Source organism: Convolutriloba macropyga, chromosome 11, assembly GCF_964194025.1.
Source record: "Convolutriloba macropyga chromosome 11, txConMacr16.3, whole genome shotgun sequence".
Taxonomy (NCBI): Eukaryota; Metazoa; Xenacoelomorpha; order Acoela; family Convolutidae; genus Convolutriloba; species Convolutriloba macropyga.
Genome location: NC_134478.1, coordinates 41,043,565 through 41,064,984, shown reverse-complemented (window position 1 = coordinate 41,064,984; position 21,420 = coordinate 41,043,565). Strand labels below are relative to the sequence as shown.

The 21,420-nt window shown below is 35.5% G+C and overlaps 1 protein-coding gene across 1 annotated transcript in view; it reads right to left on the bottom strand.

Moving 5' to 3' along the window:
* Positions 1–2,306: 2,306 nt before the first annotated feature.
* LOC142349931 (uncharacterized) overlaps positions 2,307–21,420 on the bottom strand; it is a 203,613-nt gene continuing 184,499 nt past the window's right edge. The window contains exons 10-14 of the mRNA XM_075401787.1: positions 17,855–17,980; positions 15,770–15,898; positions 5,284–5,465; positions 4,698–4,853; positions 2,307–3,734 (exon numbers count right to left, since the gene is read on the bottom strand). Coding sequence (XP_075257902.1) covers positions 3,641–3,734; positions 4,698–4,853; positions 5,284–5,465; positions 15,770–15,898; positions 17,855–17,980 — 687 coding nt within the window. The 3' untranslated portion in view covers positions 2,307–3,640. The remainder of the gene's footprint in view (positions 3,735–4,697; positions 4,854–5,283; positions 5,466–15,769; positions 15,899–17,854; positions 17,981–21,420) is intronic.

The window sequence follows — 21,420 nt, the reverse complement described above, 5'->3', positions numbered from 1 at the left end:
TTGAAAACAGTGTCTAAATTATAGAAAACGTTAGCTATGAATTAAACAATTAATGCGATTAATTTGGGCTTCATTAGCAACTAATGTGACTTGTTATTACTGTGACTGAGTGATAACACAAAAAGCACAGCAAATATACGCATATTATATTATTTGAAAACAAATATCGAAAAAGCCATTAAAAAACTAACTTTTTATTCAAAGCACTAATTACATTCATCAATGCAACATCAGTAATAAATGAGTAATGTAATTAATCAGACGAAGAACAAAACAACAAAAAGAACTCCAACACTTTGCGTAGCTTTATTACGCCTCACTTGTGTGCCTCTAAGACCAGTGATTAATGCGACTAAGAAACAGCACGAAAACATATAAAAGCTGCCGCTGCCAAAATTCAAAAATCACTGATAATCGACAAAACAAACATTGTCTAAGTAATGACAACCATTAACTGTCTTTTGATGACAGTTTTTACTTTTGATGACAGTCTTTACGAACTCATGCGTAATCTTTTGAAGCCCTTAGTTACGAAAATCAGAAGAAACAGCAAAATCATTATCAACGAATTAGAAGTCAAATTTCAACAACTGAAAGTATTTGCTTTTAAAAATTTTTTCAAACACCAATTTATAACTCGCCTTTAAAAGCAGCATGATAGAAAAAATTAAACCGACCAAAGGGGCATGAACTGCCCTCGAACGAATCAATTTTGAGTGGGGAGTAGCTTAGAACTTTGAAAAAATTGCCTCAACTTAGGTTCGAACCCGTGATCTCCAGATTGGCAGTCTGACATCTTAACCACTCAGCTACAATTGCTTCAAAATTTTGGGTATTTCCAATTATAGCCCCCCATGAAATTATAGCCCCCATCATGGTAAATTTACCATGTATGGGGGCTATAGGTTACCTGGTGTCCCACTTTTTCACCCCTATTTATTTAACCCCCTATCAGTTAACCCCGATTTATTCACGGCTCTATCATTTCACCCCGATTTTATTTTTTGTAAAATAAGGACTATTTAATTAGCAATATAATCATTTGGCCATGCCTTGCGGTCCATGGCCGCGCCTTATCGGCCCGTGGGACTTGATATGAAACTATTACAACCGAACATGGGATTAAGTTATCTACTTATCTATGACAAAGTATGCCTTTAATGTCGACTCCTAATTGGCGGGATGAAATGATAGAGGGATGAAATGATATAGGGGTTTAATGATAGAGGGGTTAAAAGATAAGGGGTTAAAATATGCTGGTTTAAATGAATCGGGGTGAAAAGAAGTAGAACCAGGTTACCTGACCACTAAGCTGGGTGGAGGGGGGCTATAATGGGAAAGAATCAAATTTTCCCCCTCAAATTGAGTTTTATATCAGCAATAACTTTTGTTCTCAATGAAAGCGTTTTAGATCCCTGAAGAATGAACTAAAACTTTAAAAACTTTTTCAAGAACTCGAAGATTGTTCTAGAACAAAAGCGCAAAAACAGCCTGCCAAAGATTTTGCATAAAAACGCACGTTTACAATAATTGCTTCGAACTTCCTTGAGGAGCAATTAATCATGTTTCAAAGCACTCCTTTTGTCGCTCCCTTTACTGCTCCAGCGGCAAAAGTGTGAACATATCTTTGGTGAACAGCGCACCAAAAGTCATCCTTGGACTTCTTGAGATCAATTAATCACGTGCTTCATTGCGCTTTAAGTACAGTTTACGTGACTGCTGGAAGTCGGATATTTTCAGTTACAGAGCACGTGCGATTACATAGTTACTCATTATGTAAAAATATGATGTGCGTCTGTGGAAGGGGGGTCCAAGATCCCAAAGGTCATTGAGAACTTCTGGAGTTTATCGAGAACTGCCAACTTACTCGTTTAATTCATTACTAGTAACTCATACTCCAAATGTTACACACTTTTCATGGTAGTAACTGACTGTTGAGTTGTTCCCAATGTGAATAATGAATCGAGAAAAATAGTGCAACCAGGTCACCCAAGAAGTCAAGTTGCTCAAAAAAAGATTCATCACAAGAATAGGACTTGTTCCGATTGTAAAGTGACGAGATCAGTAATTGATATCGCCATGGCTACTCAGCTATCTAAAACCCAGAAAACGAAGATCACCCTTACCTAACCTTAAACTCACTAATCATCTCGGTTCGTTGACCAACACCTCGGGTCTTAAAAACTGATAAAGCCAATTTTCAACTTCAGTTCCTACTCCCGTAGAAAACTAACTCGGTGGTGAATTTTATGACAAAACGTTGCTAAAACCCAAATAATGGCTACAAACTTAGGAATTAAGAAGTATAAGAGAATAAAGTGAATTAATTAAAGTAATTAAGAATTAAAAGGAAAGGAAATTGCAGAAAACTAATGTCAATTCAAAGGATCGGCTGGCACATTGTCGTCTAACTAACTAACTTGCATCACAATCATGATGACTCATCAATTCAACATACACTGACAAAATAAACAACTTATCAGATAGACAATTCAACCTATCTACTGGGGTCACGTACTGCAAAGTGCAAACTCTAAATTTCAACCAACCATCCAAAAATATCCATAAATATGAAACAATGCAGACATCAATTGCCGAAAGCCTACTAAAACATAGCATACTAGAACAAATTACTTTCCTAAAGACAGGCTAATAATAAATTCATAGCCCGCTTTTCATACCAACTCTGTGGCTTCAAGTACAAATTATGGTCAAACAGTTAACAACAAACACTGATGAAGTGAATAAGATTGCAATTTGATAGCCTGATCAAAACTGTTTTTTTTATGGTTGGAAAAGTTTGCACTGAAAAAGTGTGCCTTGTAGATAAGACATGATTATAAATTATTAAAATAGCAACAGTAAAGTAGTTGTCTGATTTCATAGTTTCATTTTAGCACCATAGAAAGATTTGCGCCAGCTTAATCGCTCATTTACTACACGTCAATGACCTATCAGCTAATCATATCCAATGAATGAATGAAATGAAGTGTATGTGCATATATATCTTTTCAGACCAGCAGAAAAGAAGAAGAAGTAATAGAGAAGTATCAATTGTGGGGAATTCCATAGAAGCAGAAGCTATCAAGGTGCCAAATCTACCCTGTTTATTGGCCACATGAAAAGGAGGCTCTAATATTGAAACAAAAAGGGGCAGTCCGAAAATGCTTCTTATGAGTTACCCGATAGTCGAGGGTGTCATTTGATCAGATATTTGAGAATCTATATTTTTATTCAAAGTCAATTTGTTTCGGCGAGATATTTTTTTATATAAAAACATGATAAACCTTGATAACCAATGTATATGAAATTGAACAGTACATTGATTCAACATTAATGCCTACTGGAATAATGCACAGCTCCAAACACAAAATAAAGTGAGCTTTTAAACGAGCATTTCTGGTTCTCACATAGTCAGTTATTTCCACAACTACAACTTTTCACATGATTATGAATTCTCAAAAACAGAACACAAAATAAGAGCAGCCAGAGTTTTTATTTGTTTGTTTATTCAGCAATGTATCATCTTCTATCTCACCTCCGGATGAAACAGGAATGCAATATATTGGGGAAGAAATCGCACATAAATTCTGGTCTTTATTATCCCTACTTAATGACAGCAAAAGTGTGCGCGACTCAATTAAGATTGAGGCAAGGGTGAAGGTGTTGTGAGGAAAGGGTGTGACAACAAATCCGCAGCCGAGGGTCTCTGATCTGCCTCCACATTTAGACACCTATAATAAAGGTACATTTCGAGCCAATATCTATAATGTTTGAATCGTTTTAAAATGAATCAATAAATTTTATCTGTGAAGCGTCAACTATTTTCTACACAAGCACCGTAGCTTCAAAGCATTCATAGGCGACGGCTTTTGAAAATTTTTCTCCGCCAACAACGAAGATGACTATCCTGAAAGTTTTTTTTCAATTCTCAATAAAAAAGTGAACAACCGACAGACGTCGGGCAAATTGCTCCCTAAGGACTGACAAGTTGTTAGCTTAGCCAGTAGCTAGCTGTCTTAGTGAGGTAGTTTAAGCAACGTTGAGGGCCGGGTGGGTGGAGCGGAATGAGGGGTGTGTGTCTCAAGCGTGTGCTTTTCTGGGTGCAATGAAGTGGGGCTGTGGACGGGGGGCTAATAACCACCCTTTACACCATAAAATTACGTCTGCCAGCAGCTTTAGCGAATCGCATACTTAGAGACTAGAAGGAGTAAAGCTCTACGAGTGCTAGCTGCTCAGTGCATCAATGCCATCCGGCCTTCACATGTTTATCCCGCTTTGAGGACGAGAAGTCAAATTGTCAGATAAAACTCAGATAAAATTGGCAGTATAAACAATTACATTAAAAATACCGGCACGACTGATACAATCGATCCAAAAATCGTTTGACAGCAAAAAGTCAAAATAATAAATCCAAACTGCCGCCAAATTCAGGCAAGCATGCTTTAAGTAATGATTACGTCGCCGAGTGAACAACATAGAAAGTATCTACAAAGTTTCAATCTCAGAAAGAAGCCTTCATAAGGAATTTTTTTAACTCAGGAAGAACTCACATGATAATCCGGATCTATATAGATATTTCTACGTCCATACAGTGCATTCACCGACAAATTTGCGTTAATCTAACGATGAATTTTTGTATCACAAGCAGAACAGAAGAAATTAGTAGGGCAAAAACAGTTGGAGCAGAGACTAACTTTTGAACAAAGTCAATGAGAGGGGATGATGATGAGGTTGGGAGTCGCACTTTGCATGGCTGTTTGGTGGCCACGTGGTAGATGGCAGCCATGCATTCCAGGTTGAAATTAGGAGGATCCCCAGTGATCATCTCCACTATCGTACACCCAAGACTCCTACACATACCACACAATGTATTATTCAATTCAAATAAATTCATTATTGAGGTTTGATCAATACTCGCCACTCGAATCTTGAATGATCCCTTGCTTAAACTCATTAAACGTTTTTGGGTGACAAGATCCGGACTCTATCAACTAAACTACCACATCCTACTGTTGACATTTGGTGCATATGGTCCTCAACAAGGTCTTCACGCATTAGACGGCCTAATCATGCCATAATTAAGGAGCCTTCAACTGAATAAAATTACCAGAAATTGTTAATGAGCAATCGGTTGAATTAGACTGGGATCGAACCCTTGGCACATTTTTTACAACTTTATCAAAGCGCAATTGGACTTAATCGACGTCAAAATTCTGCATTAGAGCAATTGAGAAAGTGAAAACAATAATACAGAAGCGCCACCAATCATTGTCAACTGACCAGATGTCGGCCTTCCCGTCGTAAGTCTGGCTGAGGATGACCTCTGGTGCCATCCAGTAGGGACTGCCTGTGATGTTGGACTTGGGCCCAGAGGAATGCTTCATGAAGTCCGTCAACAACTTCGCACAACCAAAGTCTGCCAACTTCACATTTCCTCCCGAGTCCCGCAGAATGTTGGCACACTGGAATACGTTTCAGAACAAAATACAAACATAACCCACTTCAGAAGTCAAAGAATATTCAACAACAGCGCAAAAATTCTGCATAAAAAAGACACGTTTACACAAAATGCTCAAACTTCGTTCAAGAACAATTAAAACGTTCAACGAGTGAGAACAAAGATTTACATTTAGTTGGGACACTCCATGAAAGAATAAAAACTATCAAGATAACGCAGCAACAATTTCACACTAAATAAGAAGCACTTTCAGCATCTCTGCCACCAAGGGAGTTGAGTTTGATAAAGCCTCAAATGTTGAATTGCCAAAGTTTGCGAAAATCGTTCAGCTATTCAATGATTTATTCCTGGAGATAACAAACGAATTTGCACGTATGATAACCTTTATAGCTTAGAAGCTTAAAAATACAAAATGGTTATGTAACGAGATTAAAAACATAAGAACACAAAAAAATGACTATCATCGCAAATCGAAACAATCAAGAAAAGTGTGTTGCTTGAACAAATTCAAGAAACTTGGAAATAAGTTGGTTTACTCATCAAAAAATTTAAAAAGCAATATTTTCAAAAAAACTTTTAGTAACTGCTTTAGAGACTCAAGACAGACATATAAAATGCTCAATAATTTATGTAGGAAAAACATTCGTAGTCAAAACAATCCCTTCAGCTCTAATGGAAAATTAAAAAGATCAAAAAAAGATTATGCGAATTCTTTCAACAAATTCTTTGCAGGAATGGAAAAAATGTCGGAGACAAAATTTCTCATTATCCATTAAAACCGGTAGAGAGCCAAATACAAAGTATGTCCCTGTTTGAAACTGATGAAACTGAGGTTATTGAGATCATAATTAGCTTGCATAAAAAACAGCATCTGGGGAGGATGAAATTTGCAATGTGTCAGTGAAAACAAGTCAAATTGTGGCGCCGTTGTTGACGTATTTAATCAATCTATCATTCAAGAAAGGAAAATTCCCCGGTGAATTAAAAAAGCAAGAACTTAGAGAAGGTGATAAAACTGATGAAAACAATTATAGACCGATATCTTTATTAGTAATCTGGAGCAAAAGTTTTGAAAGAGTGATGTTCAATAGAGTATACACCACTTCGATTTATTCAAACAGAAAGTTTGGTTTTCCCAAAAACCATAGTACCATTGATGCTCTAATTCATCAAATCGGAAAAATACGAACCAATAAAAACGACTCAACAAGTTGCTTTTTGGACCTCAAAAAAACATTTGACACAACACATCAAAAAATTTTGTTATCGAAATCTAAATCTTATGATATTCGGGGTAATGCAAATGCTTGGTTTCCGTCATACCTAACTAAAAGATACCAAAGAGTTGAAAAAATGGTGCTCCTTCCTCTTGGCTACCAGTAAATATTGCAGGGTTCCTCAAATATCAATTTTGGGTCCGCTGTTATTTTTTATCTATATTAGTGATCTACCCTCATGTTGCAAAGCTAGCGAAATTACACTCTTTTCTGATGACACGAGTATTTGCTCCATAAGTTTTACACAAAATCAAATGCATTCAGATTTAAACGAAGTAAGCCATTGACTGAAATTCAATAAACTTGTTTAAATATTACGAAAACTGTGCAAATGAACATAGGAAATAATGCTTCCGGAAATAGCTATATTGTTAATTACTGATCAATTTCTTCTAAGGCTGTGTGTGTATATATCTTGTGTATACGCTTGTATAAACTCTTCTGTTTCACAAATCGACTACGTAAATAGGAGATTTCGTTAATTACTGATCAATTTCTTCTAAGGCTGTGTGTATATATCTTGTGTATACGCCTGTATAGTAAACTGTCTTCTGTTTCACAAATCGACTATGTAAATAAGAGATTTCGGGATTATATCTAAGTTAAGACACTATGCAATGTTCATAGGAGGCAGTTAGAACAAAATTACAAAAGTAATATTAACCCTATCATTCAATATGGTATTTTGGTTTATGGGTGTCCTTATTCCTCTCTTTCAAAAATATATCCTCGTTACAAAAATTTAAAAATTCTGTCTTTTCTCAGACGTATGGATCAAAGCGCAGATGTATTTGTTTCGAATAAAATTCTTACGATCAGTGAACGGCACATCTATGAGCTTTAGAAATTTGTTCTAAGCTCTTTAAACCAATTGTATTCTGAAACGTTTTTGAATAACGTATTTGTCTTTGAAAAACCAAAAATTACCAGAAGTGATATTTTCTGCATTTTAAATGAACCATTTTGTAAAAGTAAATTTGAAAGGAGCTCAGTGAGGTATCGAGCTGCCAAGCTATACAAAGTTTTTGCCAGGCAAAGCTTATTTGAGGGCCTAACAGGAAAAACAGCAAATTAACGTATTTTATAAATTAGGCGACAGTTATCTACTCAATAACCAAGAATTCGTGCAACATATTTTCAGCTTTTAAGCAGGAAATTTTTCAGCTGTTGAGGCTTTTCCTGCATGCAAAAGGAGTAGCCAGAGAGGAATGGCTTTTCGGCGGAAAAATGACCCCTGTAGTGTCAAGAGCACGCGAGATATGGCCATTTTTGTAAAAAAAAAACCAATTTTCAGTGCAAAATAGCAAAAACTTGAAAATTTCAAAAAAATTTTCGAACGCTAAAAGCAATGTAGGAGTGTAGTACCACTAGTGACTGGCGATTCTTGCGTGACAAAATAGTATGCCATCACACTTCAACAAAGAATCCAGACTTACCCTATTATCCAAACATAGCCGAGAATAGCCGCCGTTGACGCGCTTGCCGCACATCGGGATTGAAACAGAAAAAGAAGAGATAAATTGACAGTTCTAAAACTAGATTTAATTCAGCTTCGAAACTGACAGCAAAAAAGCTTAATACCAATGTCAGCTAGCAAACACTCTTAACGAACTTTGATAACCTAATTCTCAATGACTTAATGACCGGGCTTCATCGGTTTATCCCGGCTCTTTGACCTTGACGGTATTCACCATCTTGCGTAACTCATTGATTGAATGGATTTAAAAACGATTCAGTTGAAACAGTGAGTGAGGTAGGTCAGAAGTCAAAAGTGAAAGTCGCGACTTATGTAAAACGAAAAACGTGATCAAAAGGTAAAGCGAATTCAGAAAAAAGGAGAGCGCCTAAAAAAACAGCCCTTTGAGAGGCTGACGGCGGCTATTTAAAAAGTATTTTTTTTTTTGTTTTTTAATATGTTGATATATTAGCAAGCTGTTCACTTGAAGGGCAGGAATTACCGGACCGCTCGTTCCGTTGCCTGTCCCCTCCGGGTCTCTTAAAATAATATATTTATATATTGTTTCGTTTATTATTAACACCGGAGAAAGTGAAAACAAAATCGACGTCTAAATTCTACATTAGAGCAATTGAGAAAGTGAAAACAATAATACAGAAGCGCCACCAATCATTGTCAACTTAATGAACTGACCAGATGTCGGCCTTCCCGTCGTACGTCTGGCTGAGGATGACCTCTGGTGCCATCCAGTAGGGACTGCCTGTGATGTTGGACTTGGGCCCAGAGGAATGCTTCATGAAGTCCGTCAACAACTTCGCACAACCGAAGTCTGACAACTTCACATTTCCTCCCGAGTCCCGCAGAATGTTGGCACACTGGAATACGTTTCAGAACAAAATACAAACATAACCCACTTCAGAAGTCAAAGAATATTCAACAACAGCGCAAAAATTCTGCATAAAAAAGACACGTTTACACAAAATGCTCAAACTTCGTTCAAGAACAATTAAAACGTTCAACGAGTGAGAACAAAGATTTACATTTAGCTGGGACACTCCATGAAAGAATAAAAACTATCAAGATAACGCAGCAACAATTTCACACTAAATAAGAAGCACTTTCAGCATCTCTGCCACCAAGGGAGTTGAGTTTGATAAGCCTCAAATGTTGAATTGCCAAAGTTTGCGAAAATCGTTCAAGCTATTCAATGATTTATTCCTGGAGATAACAAACGAATTTGCACGTATGATAACCTTTATAGCTTAGAAGCTTAAAAATACAAAATGGTTATGTAACGAGATTAAAAACATAAGAACACAAAAAAATGACTATCATCGCAAATCGAAACAATCAAGAAAAGTGTGTTGCTTGAACAAATTCAAGAAACTTGGAAATAAGTTGGTTTACTCATCAAAAAATTTAAAAAGCAATATTCTCAAAAAAACTTTTAGTAACTGCTTTAGAGACTCAAGACAGACATATAAAATGCTCAATAATTTATGTAGGAAAAACATTCGTAGTCAAAACAATCCCTTCAGCTCTAATGGAAAATTAAAAAGATCAAACAAAGATTATGCGAATTCTTTCAACAAATTATTTGCAGGAATGGAAAAAATGTCGGAGACAAAATTTCTCATTATCCATTAAAACCGGTAGAGAGCCAAATACAAAGTATGTCCCTGTTTGAAACTGATGAAAGTGAGGTTATTGAGATCATAATTAGCTTGCATAAAAAACATCATCTGGGGAAGATGAAATTTGCAATGTGTCAGTAAAAACAAGTCAAATTGTGGCGCCGTTGTTGACGTATTTAATCAATCTATCATTCAAGAAAGGAAAAAATGGTGCTTCTTCCTCTTGGCTACCAGTAAATTGCAGGGTTCCTCAAATATCAATTTTGTGTCCGCTGTTATTTATTACCTATATTAATGATCTACCCTCATGTTGCAAAGCTAGCGAAATTACACTCTTTTCTGATGACACGAGTATTTGCTCCATAAGTTTTACACAAAATCAAATTCAGTCAAATTTAAACAAAGTAAGCCATTGACTGAAATTCAATAAACTTGTTTAAATATTACGAAAACTGTGCAACTGAACATAGGAAATAGTGCTTCCGGAAATAGCTATATTGTTAATTACTGATCAATTTCTTCTAAGGCTATGTGTATATATCTTGTGTATACGCTTGTTTAGAAAACTGTCTTCTGTTTCACAAATCGACTATGTAAATAAGAGATTTCGGGATTATATCTAAGTTAAGACACTATGCAATGTTCATAGGAGGCAGTTAGAACAAAATTACAAAAGTAGTATTAACCCTATCATTCAATATGGTATTTTGGTTTATGGATGTCCTTATTCCTCTCTTTCAAAAATATATCTTCGTTACAAAAATTGAAAACTTCTGTCTTTTTTCAGACGTATGGATCAAAGCGCAGACGTATTTGTTTCGAATAAAATTCTTACGATCAGTGAACGGCACCTCTATGAGCTTTAGAAATTTGTTCTAAGCTCTTTAAACCAATTGTATTCTGAAACGTTTTTGAATAACGTATTTGTCTTTGAAAAACCAAAAATTACCAGAAGTGATTATTTCTGCATTTTAAATGAACCATTTTGTACAAGTAAATTTGAAAGGAGCTCAGTGAGGTATAGAGCTCCCAAGCTGTACAAAGTTTTTGCCAGGCAAAGCTTGTTTGAGAGCCTAACAGGAAAAACAGCAAATGAAATTAACGTATTTTATAAATTAGTCTACATTCATCTACTCAAAAACCAAGAATTAGTGCAACATATTTTCAGCTTTTAAGCATGAAATTCTTCAGCTTTTAAGGCTTTTCCTGCATGCAAAAGGAGTAGCCAGAGAGGAATGGCTTTTCGGCGGAAAAATGACCCCTGTAGTGTCAATAGCACGCGAGATATGGCCATTTTTGTAAAAAAAAAAAAACCAATTTTCAGTGCAAAATAGCAAAAACTTGAAAATTTCAAAAAAATTTTCGAACGCTAAAAGCAATGTAGGAGTGTAGTACCACTAGTGACTGGCGATTCTGGCGTGACAAAATAGTATGCCATCACACTTCAACAAAGAATCCAGACTTACCCTATTATCCAAACATAGCCGAGAATAGCCGCCGTTGACGCGCTTGCCGCACATCGGGATTGAAACAGAAAAAGAAGAGATAAATTGACAGTTCTAAAACTAGATTTAATTCAGCTTCGAAACTGACAGCAAAAAGCTTAATACCAATGTCAGCTAGCAAACACTCTAACGAACTTTGATAACATAATTCTCAATGACTTAATGACCGGGCTTCATCGGTTTATCCCGGCTCTTTGACCTTGACGGTATTCACCATCTTGCGTAACTCATTGATTGAATGGATTTAAAAACGATTCAGTTGAAACAGTGAGTGATGTAGGTCAGAAGTCAAAAGTGAAAGTCGCGACTTATGTAAAACGAAAAACGTGATCAAAAGGTAAAGCGAATTCAAAAAAAAGGAGAGCGCCTAAAAAAACAGCCCTTTGAGAGGCTGACGGCGGCTATTTAAAGTATTTTTTTGTTTTTTTTAATATGTTGATATATTAGCAAGCTGTTCACTTGAGGGGCAGGAATTACCGGACCGCTCGTCCCGTTGCCTGTCCCCTCCGGGTCTCTTAAACTAATATATTTATATATTGTTTTGTTTATTATTAACACCGGAGAAATTAATTCTCTTTCTTACCAAAAAAACGAGTTCATGCCCTCAGTCATTTTGAGATTGAGAGTAGATATATTAGAACAAAATTTTCACACAAATGAACAAAGCCACTTTCTCTAATGAGAGCCAAAATTACGCAACGGACGATATACAGCTAAAAAATAACTGGAATAAACAGAAAGATGGTTCGACTAGAGCGTAATCGAAATGTAAAAAATTGACGATTGCAAAAATTAAGAAGGCCACTGACAGCTTCTTTCAGCTATCACTATTGCAGTCATCAATGAAAATGTGAGCCTTAAACATGATTACGCTTCATAGTATCAAACTGCTAGCATCAACAGCGTAATGAACAAGGCGGCTCGGTAATGTGCGATGGCACATAAAGTTCCGACCCCGCCCATCCACAATTTTGGCATAACTGTCTAGCAAATGAGGAACAGATAGAAAAACCCAAAAATTATTTTTTGCGAAAAGTCTTTTTCAAAAAATTCTGTATGAACGATAAGATAGCCTCCAAAGCAAATAACTCAGTGGAGTTAAAAATTGATGCATTAGCTTGATGTAATATGTCAATATTAAGAAAGCGAGTCAAGATGAACGTCAAAAACAAACAACAACAACAGCAACAAACATTATTTACATCAAAAAATTTTTTTCCCTCTTAAAAACTAAATTTAATAACAAAGTCAACATACCGTCAGATAAACCTAAAACTAAACAAAAATAACTAATAAATCACCAGAAACCATATGCGACCAGTCCATAAAAAGGTTTGGTAACAATTATACAAAAAAGAACAAAAACATTAAAGTGAAAAATATAACTTATTTTTTTGAAACAGTTAAATTCAAAGTAATAAATACCATTAGGAATCAATTAACATTACCACAAATTTACAATTACCACTGTTTCTAGAGAAGGGCATTAGGACCTGTCCTTATTCATTTTTTAAAGCGGCTAAAATGAACAACAAAAAAAAAACAAACAAAATTTCAATTGAAACTTGCCAGAAAACGCTGCCAAAACCCTCGAGCCATATTTTGTCCCTCAAAATATATTCGATTGCGCCTTCATCAAACAGCTATAAAGTAGTACGTGGCCATTCATTAGTAAGACTAGGTAACAAGTAGACAAAAAAGCGAAGTGCTAAAGTATGAAATAATTTCAATTTTTTTTTCAAATAAAAATTACATTCAATGTCATAAAAGGCATTAATTACAAACAGAACTATTTGAATAGGGTCGTTTATTCAAAAAAAGGAAGCCCTCGAGACCTGCAGTTACCCAGAATATTTCTCGCATCTACAAAAAGAATGTCAAATAAGACAAAAATCAAATTAATTTACATTTTTGTGAAAAACCGGTGTCGAAGCCACTAAGGTCATAACAAATTCATTAAAAAAAGATTTTGGGACACCAATCCCTTTTATTCCCTTGACACCCATAATGTCATATTTGACCTGTAATGAAATAACGAGATTAGCTAACAAAAAGAAACATAAAAAGAACAAAATTGCGAAGTTAAAGTTTTTTTTTTTTAATTTTGGAAAACAATTGTTTTCAAAGTCATGAAAGCCATCAGCTATTTACTAATATCAGAATATCGGTTCTTCTATTCTTCCACGAAAAGCCAATGAAAGTTATCACTATGCAGGAAATTTCATACGACCGAAACGACAAAGTATAAATGACAGTTAAAAACAAAATTAAAAAATTCAATTGATTTCTTCAAGAAAGAGGCGTCGAGGCCGTTAAAACGATTATGTATATCATTCAGGATTTCAATATGTTCAATTGTGATTTATTTTTAACGCTAATAATGTGACAAGAGAACTGTCAATAATGTGATAATGTGACAAAATTCGGAAACGTGAAAAACTGGCAAATATCGAAACAAACAAAAATCTGAAATCTTGTAGTATCAAAGCCAGAAAACAATAACTTCAGGCTTAAAACTGCAACCGAGAAGAAATGTTAAATCAGTAGAAAGAAGAAGCATTCTTTTTTTGCAGACACTAAGCTGGAAGTTGAACAAATTAAGAAAAAAATAGAGGAAAACTTAATTAAGCCATTATTTATTGAAAAGTCAATTATTTTTAAAAGAAACGACCATAAACTTTCAAGTTAAAATTTAAATGGATTAGCTTGGAGCTTTTTAGTAAGCAAACTGGTTGGACCTATCACTCCTGAGCATTGATTCGATATGTTCTGTTTTTTATTTTTAAAGAAAGGGTCCTTTTTTTTTAAAAAAAAAAGACCGACTGATTACAACCCGATTTCTTTGGGTGGTAGCAGTCCGAGAATGGCCCAAAACAAGCCCTGCTATTGCTTATTGTCCGTTAGGAACATTTGATTTTCGAATGTTGCAGATATAGATAATTTGTTAGTTGAAAACTCAAAATAAGTTCTGCATTTTTGATAATCAACGAGTAAAGTTAGCAAAAAAAGGCAAAGTTTTAACTACAGAGCACTCTCAGCGTACTCTGAAGTAGAAATAGCCCCCCTCTGAGTCTACAAAGATTGTATGAGTGTTGTTTGGAGGTGTACTGTCGGCAAACTTAATCAAAACGGACTAAAGTAGCTTATTTCGTGCTGTTTTTGTTGAAAAAGGCTAAATTTTGAAATATTTATCCACATTTTTTGACCAAAAAAATTAAATCAAAACAATGAACAATGCTTGTTCGTCTTCAAAAATAAAATCAACGACACTATTCTTAAAAATTATAACAAATTTTAGCAAAATTGACGAAAATTTAGGCAAAAATTCCGGAAAATGTGAATAAAAACAACGGGAATTCACTCTACTTCTCTGAAGTTCTCAGAAGAAATTCAAAATAAGAAAAGCCGAGAAGATTTTTTATATTTAAAAATAAAATCAACAACAAGTTTTTAAAAAATGTTGACAAATTTTAGCAAAATTGGCGAAATTTTGGTCAAAAATTAGCGAAAATTCCGTAAAATGTGAATAAAAATCAACGGAATTCACACTATTTTCACAAAACTTTAAACCTCGATAACTCCCTGTAGAAAACGAAAATTAAAAAAATCTTTTTAATTCCATATTCTACGCTGGACGAGCTTTCTAATGATACCACTCTCAACTCTCTACGATGAATGTATCGATCGGCGAAAATTCACTGAACAAAAAAAAAAAAAACCCATTTGAGTATATAGTTCCTCCCCCCTCAAGAGGGTCGGAACAATGATTGCAAATTCAGAAGTTGGACGAAGAATCAGCGCGTTAGTTAAATATGAAATTGGTCCGATTTAATATTTGGCAGCGATGCGATTAAGAGATGTGTTTATGGGGAAAATTAAACATCAATTAAAATTATTGAAAACCGAACTAGGATGCGGTTATATACAGGTTGAAGTATAAACTGAGCTGCATCCGTGAAGAGGTAAAGAACTTTTTGAGGGGGTTTACGCATTTTTCACATATAGCAAGACAAAAACAGGCAGTAGAGAAATTGGGCCTTAAAACAATTACGATGAAAAATTGTACAAGCCGTTAAATTGTATATAACCTACTTTGCGCCTCCCAAAATTACGCGATGTTGTTTGTTTTTGTAACGTTGATCAATTGCATAATTGATAAAAGCGAAGAAATGAAACTATCAGGCAGCTCAGTTCGCCGACCCTTGGAATTTGTTGCACTACCACTTAAGTTATAACACTAAATTTATTCATTCCCATGAACAGGTTTGAATAAGTAAAAATTGATGTCACAGCACAACACAGTCTAAAAACTGCATGAATTAATGAACAAAAGCTGATTTGACGTGAGCGTGACGTCATATGGTCGTATAAAAATTTTTGACAAAATAGCAGCTATTATAAGGTCTTTGAGGATTCTGTAGAGGTCCATGACAAACCTTGAGGTCCCTATGAACAACTTGATTAGTGTGGAGGTATTGGAGACCCTGTAGAATCTGTCTAACATACTTCTTGCACACTGATTCACTCACATATCCATACAAGTCTATCTGCTTCTTGACTGAATTCTGAAAACGGCAACATTTCACCTTTCGTCAATTATTGCAATTATTTCGTTTACGAACATTAGTATCCCTGAGAACATCAAAATTTTCGCATCAAGAGAATAAACATACAGATTGGACATGCATAGTCGCAATTGATTCTCTGGCCTCATTGGGAATTAAAAACGCGGTACATAAAAAATCAAACAGAAGCAATTGACCATGTTTTTGAAGAGTAAATATCAAAAAATGACAACATAATCGACTGTCGGGCGAATTGCTCTCAAACGACAGGACAATCCCTTGATCTTTACTGGGAAAGACGAGGGCAAGAAAAATGGAGGCCGCGCAATAAGTGTTGACGGAGATCCAATCCCAAACAACACCGGCAGATTACAGGAAAATAGCCGCCAGATTACAGGAAAAAATGGAAAAAAATGTCAAAAAAAACGCTGAAATTCGTGAAATTAAAATCTTGCAAGCCATTCCATTACATCTAGAAATTATACAGTAACCTATTTTCAAAACCTAGAGGTTCCTTGGCTCTTCAGGCTGAAAAACTTAACAAAACGACAAAAATTTTCAAAAAAATTGAGAAAAAGCAAGTTTTATCAAAAAATTGCAAAAATTTTGTGACATTAAAACGTTGAAAAACTATTCCATGGCCAATAAAAGTTTGTCAGTAATTTATTATCAAAACCCTTAGGAGGTTTTCTGGCCCCTGAGTCGAGAAAGACCTGAATAAGGAAAAACAAGTGTAAAAAAATTTGAAAACATACCCGGCAGATTGCTGGAAAATAGCCGCCGTTGATTCCCAAAACTCTATTGGGACTGAAAGAAAAGAAAATATCAACAAAAATTGATTTTTGTATAAAAACATTTTTAAGTGCGATTTATTTTGATGTCATTTCGTAATTGAACATACTCCTGTCTCACAGAGAGAGGCTACAGGGTCTAGTATCAATACCAATAAGCATTATAGATAGCAACTAAAACTTATGAGAACAAAGTTCAAGTACCGGGCATCTAAAAATGGGCTTTATGTGTTTATCCCGTTTCTATTTCTGACTTTGATTTTTTATACTGACTCTTCATTTTGAATTGCTTTGCTGAGCAGCTGCTGTTTAAAAGGATTTTGAGCAGAATGACAGAAGAGCAAAACTAGCCTAGAGAAGTCAAAAAGATTTCACGCAACATGTCGAAAAAGCGGCAAAATGGGTAGTGCGAAAAAAAGTTCGACGAAGTAAAAAAAAAAATAGGAGCGCTATAATAGCCGGCTGAGAAGATGAGGGCGGCTATCAAAAATTGCACGTTTTGTCAAAAAAATGCTAAAATTCTCAATGTTAAAATGTTGAAAGAATTCCATTACCACTGAAACTACTCAGTAACCTATTATTAAAACCTAGAGGAGGTTCCTTGACACCTAAGGCTAATAAAAATCAAAAAACTTTCAAAAAGCTTAAAATTATTCAAAAAAGTATAAATTTGCGTGTTTTTAGTGAGCGGTTGTTCGTCAGTAGCTAGAAACGGGGGGTGCACCGAGGGTTGATGGGGGATAGTGGAGTGGGGTGGGGGGGGGGGGGTAACAGCGCGCGGGGGGTGGGGGGGTCAACAGTGGAGAAGTCTATAACCTCTCAGAACCTCCCTTCACACCCTTAGTATAAGTCTCAAAACAGTTTGAGCTGGAACAGAGCTAAAAGGCACCAAGAGCACTTAAAGCCCGCTGGGCGCCACCTGTTTATTCCGTTTTTGAGGACGAAAATTCAAAAGCCTCAGACGAAAAATCGGTCAAGCGAAAAATCGCATAAAAAAGACCGACACGACTAATATAATTGCTACAAACTTCGTTTGAGAGCAATTAATTAACTTCAAATCATAGCATTTCAGTTATGCCTCTTAATTTAATTATCCAATGTGGTTACCTCCAATGTCAGTTCAAGCTTTTCACTCCCAATTTTAGTTTTGAAGCTTTTCACTCACCCCTGGTATGTACTCCATAAAGATGTAGATGCTGGTCTGCTGCACCACACAGCCGTAGAACTTGACAATTTTCTCATGAGAGTAACTGCTCAACAACATGATCTCCCTCTGCGCCAATTTCAACACCTAGCAACAAAACCAGACTAAGTAGACGAAGAACCGGCTGTTAAAAACGATCAAACTCAGCAATCAGCATCACGTATAGTTAACTTGACTCTGATGCAGTCAGAGAAAAACTGGCATTCATCGAGAACCACTTTGCCGTCTGAGATACAAGCCCTAATTTCAAAGTGACTTCAGCAGGGTCACGTAACACTGCTTGGAACAGACAAGTTTTCAAATGCCGACAGTATCAAAATCTTCCACTGCAGAGATCTGCAATTTTAAACATACCCAGCAGATTGCCGGAAAATAGCCGCCGTTGATTCCAATAAGCATGATTGGGATTGAAAGAATAGAAGATATTGAAAAAAAATATTTTTGTACAAAAACATTTTTAAGTCCGATTTATTTTGATGGCATTTCGTAGTTGAACACAACGTACTTCTGTTTCTTAGAGAGAGAGAGAGAGAGAGAGAGAGAGAGAGAGAGAGAGAGAGAGGCTACAGGGGCTACTATCAATACCAATAAGCATTAGATATGCTTAAACTAAGACTTATAGGAACGACGTTCAAATAGCGGGCATCTAAAATTGGGCTTTATGGGTTTATCCCGTTTCTACTTCTGACTTCAATTTTTATACTGACTCTGTTCATTTTGAATTGCTTTGCTGAGCAACTGATGTTCAAAATCACTTTTAGCAGAATGAGAGAAGAGAGAAACTAGCCTAGAGAAGTCAAAAAGATTTCACGCAAAATGTTGAAAAAGCGGCAAAATGAGGTAAAGCGAAGCATATTTTTTATTCGACGAAGTAAAAAACATAGCAGGACAAGTCCTGAAATACAATCCAAGTAATTGAATGAAAAACAGACCTAATGAACCTGACCAGCAGATCAATTGAAAAATCCCAGCCAACAAGACAAAATCTAAAAAGTTGAGAAACTAAAAGAATCAAACAAACTAAACAAAAAAAACGATCATTGCTAAAACCTTGAAGCTTTTAACCTGAAGGCCATATATGACTCAAATAAAAATACTCATTAACTCAAGCAAAAACCTTGAAAGAGATGAATCTGCCACTAAAAGTAGATAAACTGGACAAATATGACAGATGCATCAAGAACCTAAGAGAAAATTTTTTAAAAATTTCCAAAAATAGGGCTATAAAAAAAGGTCAAAACATTTTTTTTACTCTGGAGTTCTGTTTTGTAAATCGTCTACAACATTTAAAAAGTTTCGTTAGCCAGTAAAGATAGTTAAACTCAGAGAATGACAAATCGAAAAATTTGAAAACAATCGAAATTTTTAAATTGCAAGCTTTATTTTAAAAATTCCTTACATTTGCAATATTAAAAAATTGAAAACCATTTTATTGCCCCTAAAAACTATGTAGTAACATACTAGCAAACCCTATAGGAGGTTCCCTGGCCACTGAATAAAAATTTCAACTATCAAAAAATTGGTAAAAGATATTAAAATGTTGAATACCATTCCACGGACAAAAAATTTTTTCAGTAAACTGTTAGCAAACCCTAGATGAGGCTTCTTTCCCCTGGGGCTGGAAAATTTGAATAATGACAGTGTCAGAAAGTTTGAAAAAAACCAAGTTTGATAAAAAAAATTTGTAAAATTCGCAAAGTTAAAATGTTTAAAACCACTTCATTACCACTAGAAACTCTGCAATAACCTATTATTAAACCCCAGAGGAAGTTTTTGGACATCAAAGTCTGAAACAACTCAAAAAATGACAAAAATTTTCAAACAATTTGAAAAATTAGTATAAATTACCATGTTTATGCTTGAAATAGCAATAGATATAGCTCTTAAAGTGGCCGTAAAAAGCAATTACGTCTTGCAAAGGACCTTCATCAATTTATTAAACCACAATTTCAGACTGCTCTAACATAAAATCGAAAAAATGACGAAAAAGAGCTAAAAATTTCATTATTTTAGGCTCAAAAACTCCCAAAAATGACCTTTTAACCTTGAATTACGGCCTTCCCAGTAGCTTCACCACTCTGAGTACTTGAGGGACAACTAAACGCGCCTAAGGGCCTCTAATGGAATTTGATGCCTGCTGAGCTTAACCTGTTTATCCCGTTTTGAAAGCTCAAAGTCATGAAAACAGGTGTGAAAACATCTTACAAAAATAAAAGACAGAGCACCAATACAATCCAATTCTTGGATTATAAAAAAACATAGCAGGACAAGTCCTGACGTACAATTCAAAGAATTTTCATTGACTAAACAGAAAACTAGACCTAGAACGGACTATGAATGGATTGGAAAAACCATTTAAAAAAATCCGATCCAAAAAATCGAAAAACAGTAAAAATCAAAGTGAAATTGCCACATGTGAACAAAAAACCACTACCGATAAAGATAATTTTTGTTCAAACACCGTATTCTCACTCTACTTTAAATTTAGAGCAAAAAAATTTCACGCCGCAAAGCCACTCGCTTTTTCGCTCCATTTCCTGTTTCGTCGTGATCAAAATCACTACTCCAATTTGACTTCAAAAATCATGAAAATGAGTGAACAGATCTTAAAAAAAAAGACAGCGCCCCAATACAATTCAAATTCTTTGAATTGTAAAAATAGGAGCGCTATAATAGCCGGCTGATAAGATGAGGGCGGCTATTAAAAACTAGCACGTGCGTGTTTCAACCTATAGTAATATTGTCACCATTGATTCCACGAAAGGATAGATGTATACCCCTAAGCAGGAATTCTGCTCTGGATTGAGCTTGAGATTGAAGAACTAGTTTCTATGGTCATATGCTTTTAATTAATCGTTCCACAAGCGCTTAGAGAGAGCTAGCATTCTCTCATTTAAAATTAACATTCACCAAAATGTCAACATACCCGGCAGATAACCGCAATAAAAACCGGCTGGTTCCAGTGGCACCAATTGGAATTCAAAAAGCAAACATAGCCGGCAGACTGCCGGAAAATAGCCACGATAGACGCTTGTGGCCTACCATGAATTGAAACAACTAAGAAATAAGATACAGATTGACCAGACTCTAATACTCAAGAATTAGGGCATATAAGTTTGGCACTACTTAGATGCACACTATTGACCTTTAATTAGTAAATGTTCCATAAGTGAGTTCAGAAGTCATTTTTTGTTTGGTAAGTCGAGCAATTGACCTAAAAGCAGAACAAATGACGTTACGCACACAAATTTTAACTGCAAAGCAGTAGAAGTCACTGAAGTCATTGGAAAAGTCAATTCCAAGTCAGGGTAAGACGAAACAAAAATCTGTTTGACGATTGAAAAAAAATTAGGAGCGCAATAATAGCCGCCTGGAATTGCTGACGCGGCTATTAAAAAGAAAACAAAACAGAGCCGGCAGAATTCCAGTAAATAGCCGCCGTTGACATCATTGGCCGATGTTGGGAGTGAAGCAGTTGGAGAAAAATAAAATGAATTGACCGAAAACATAATTTTTTCTAAGAGTCA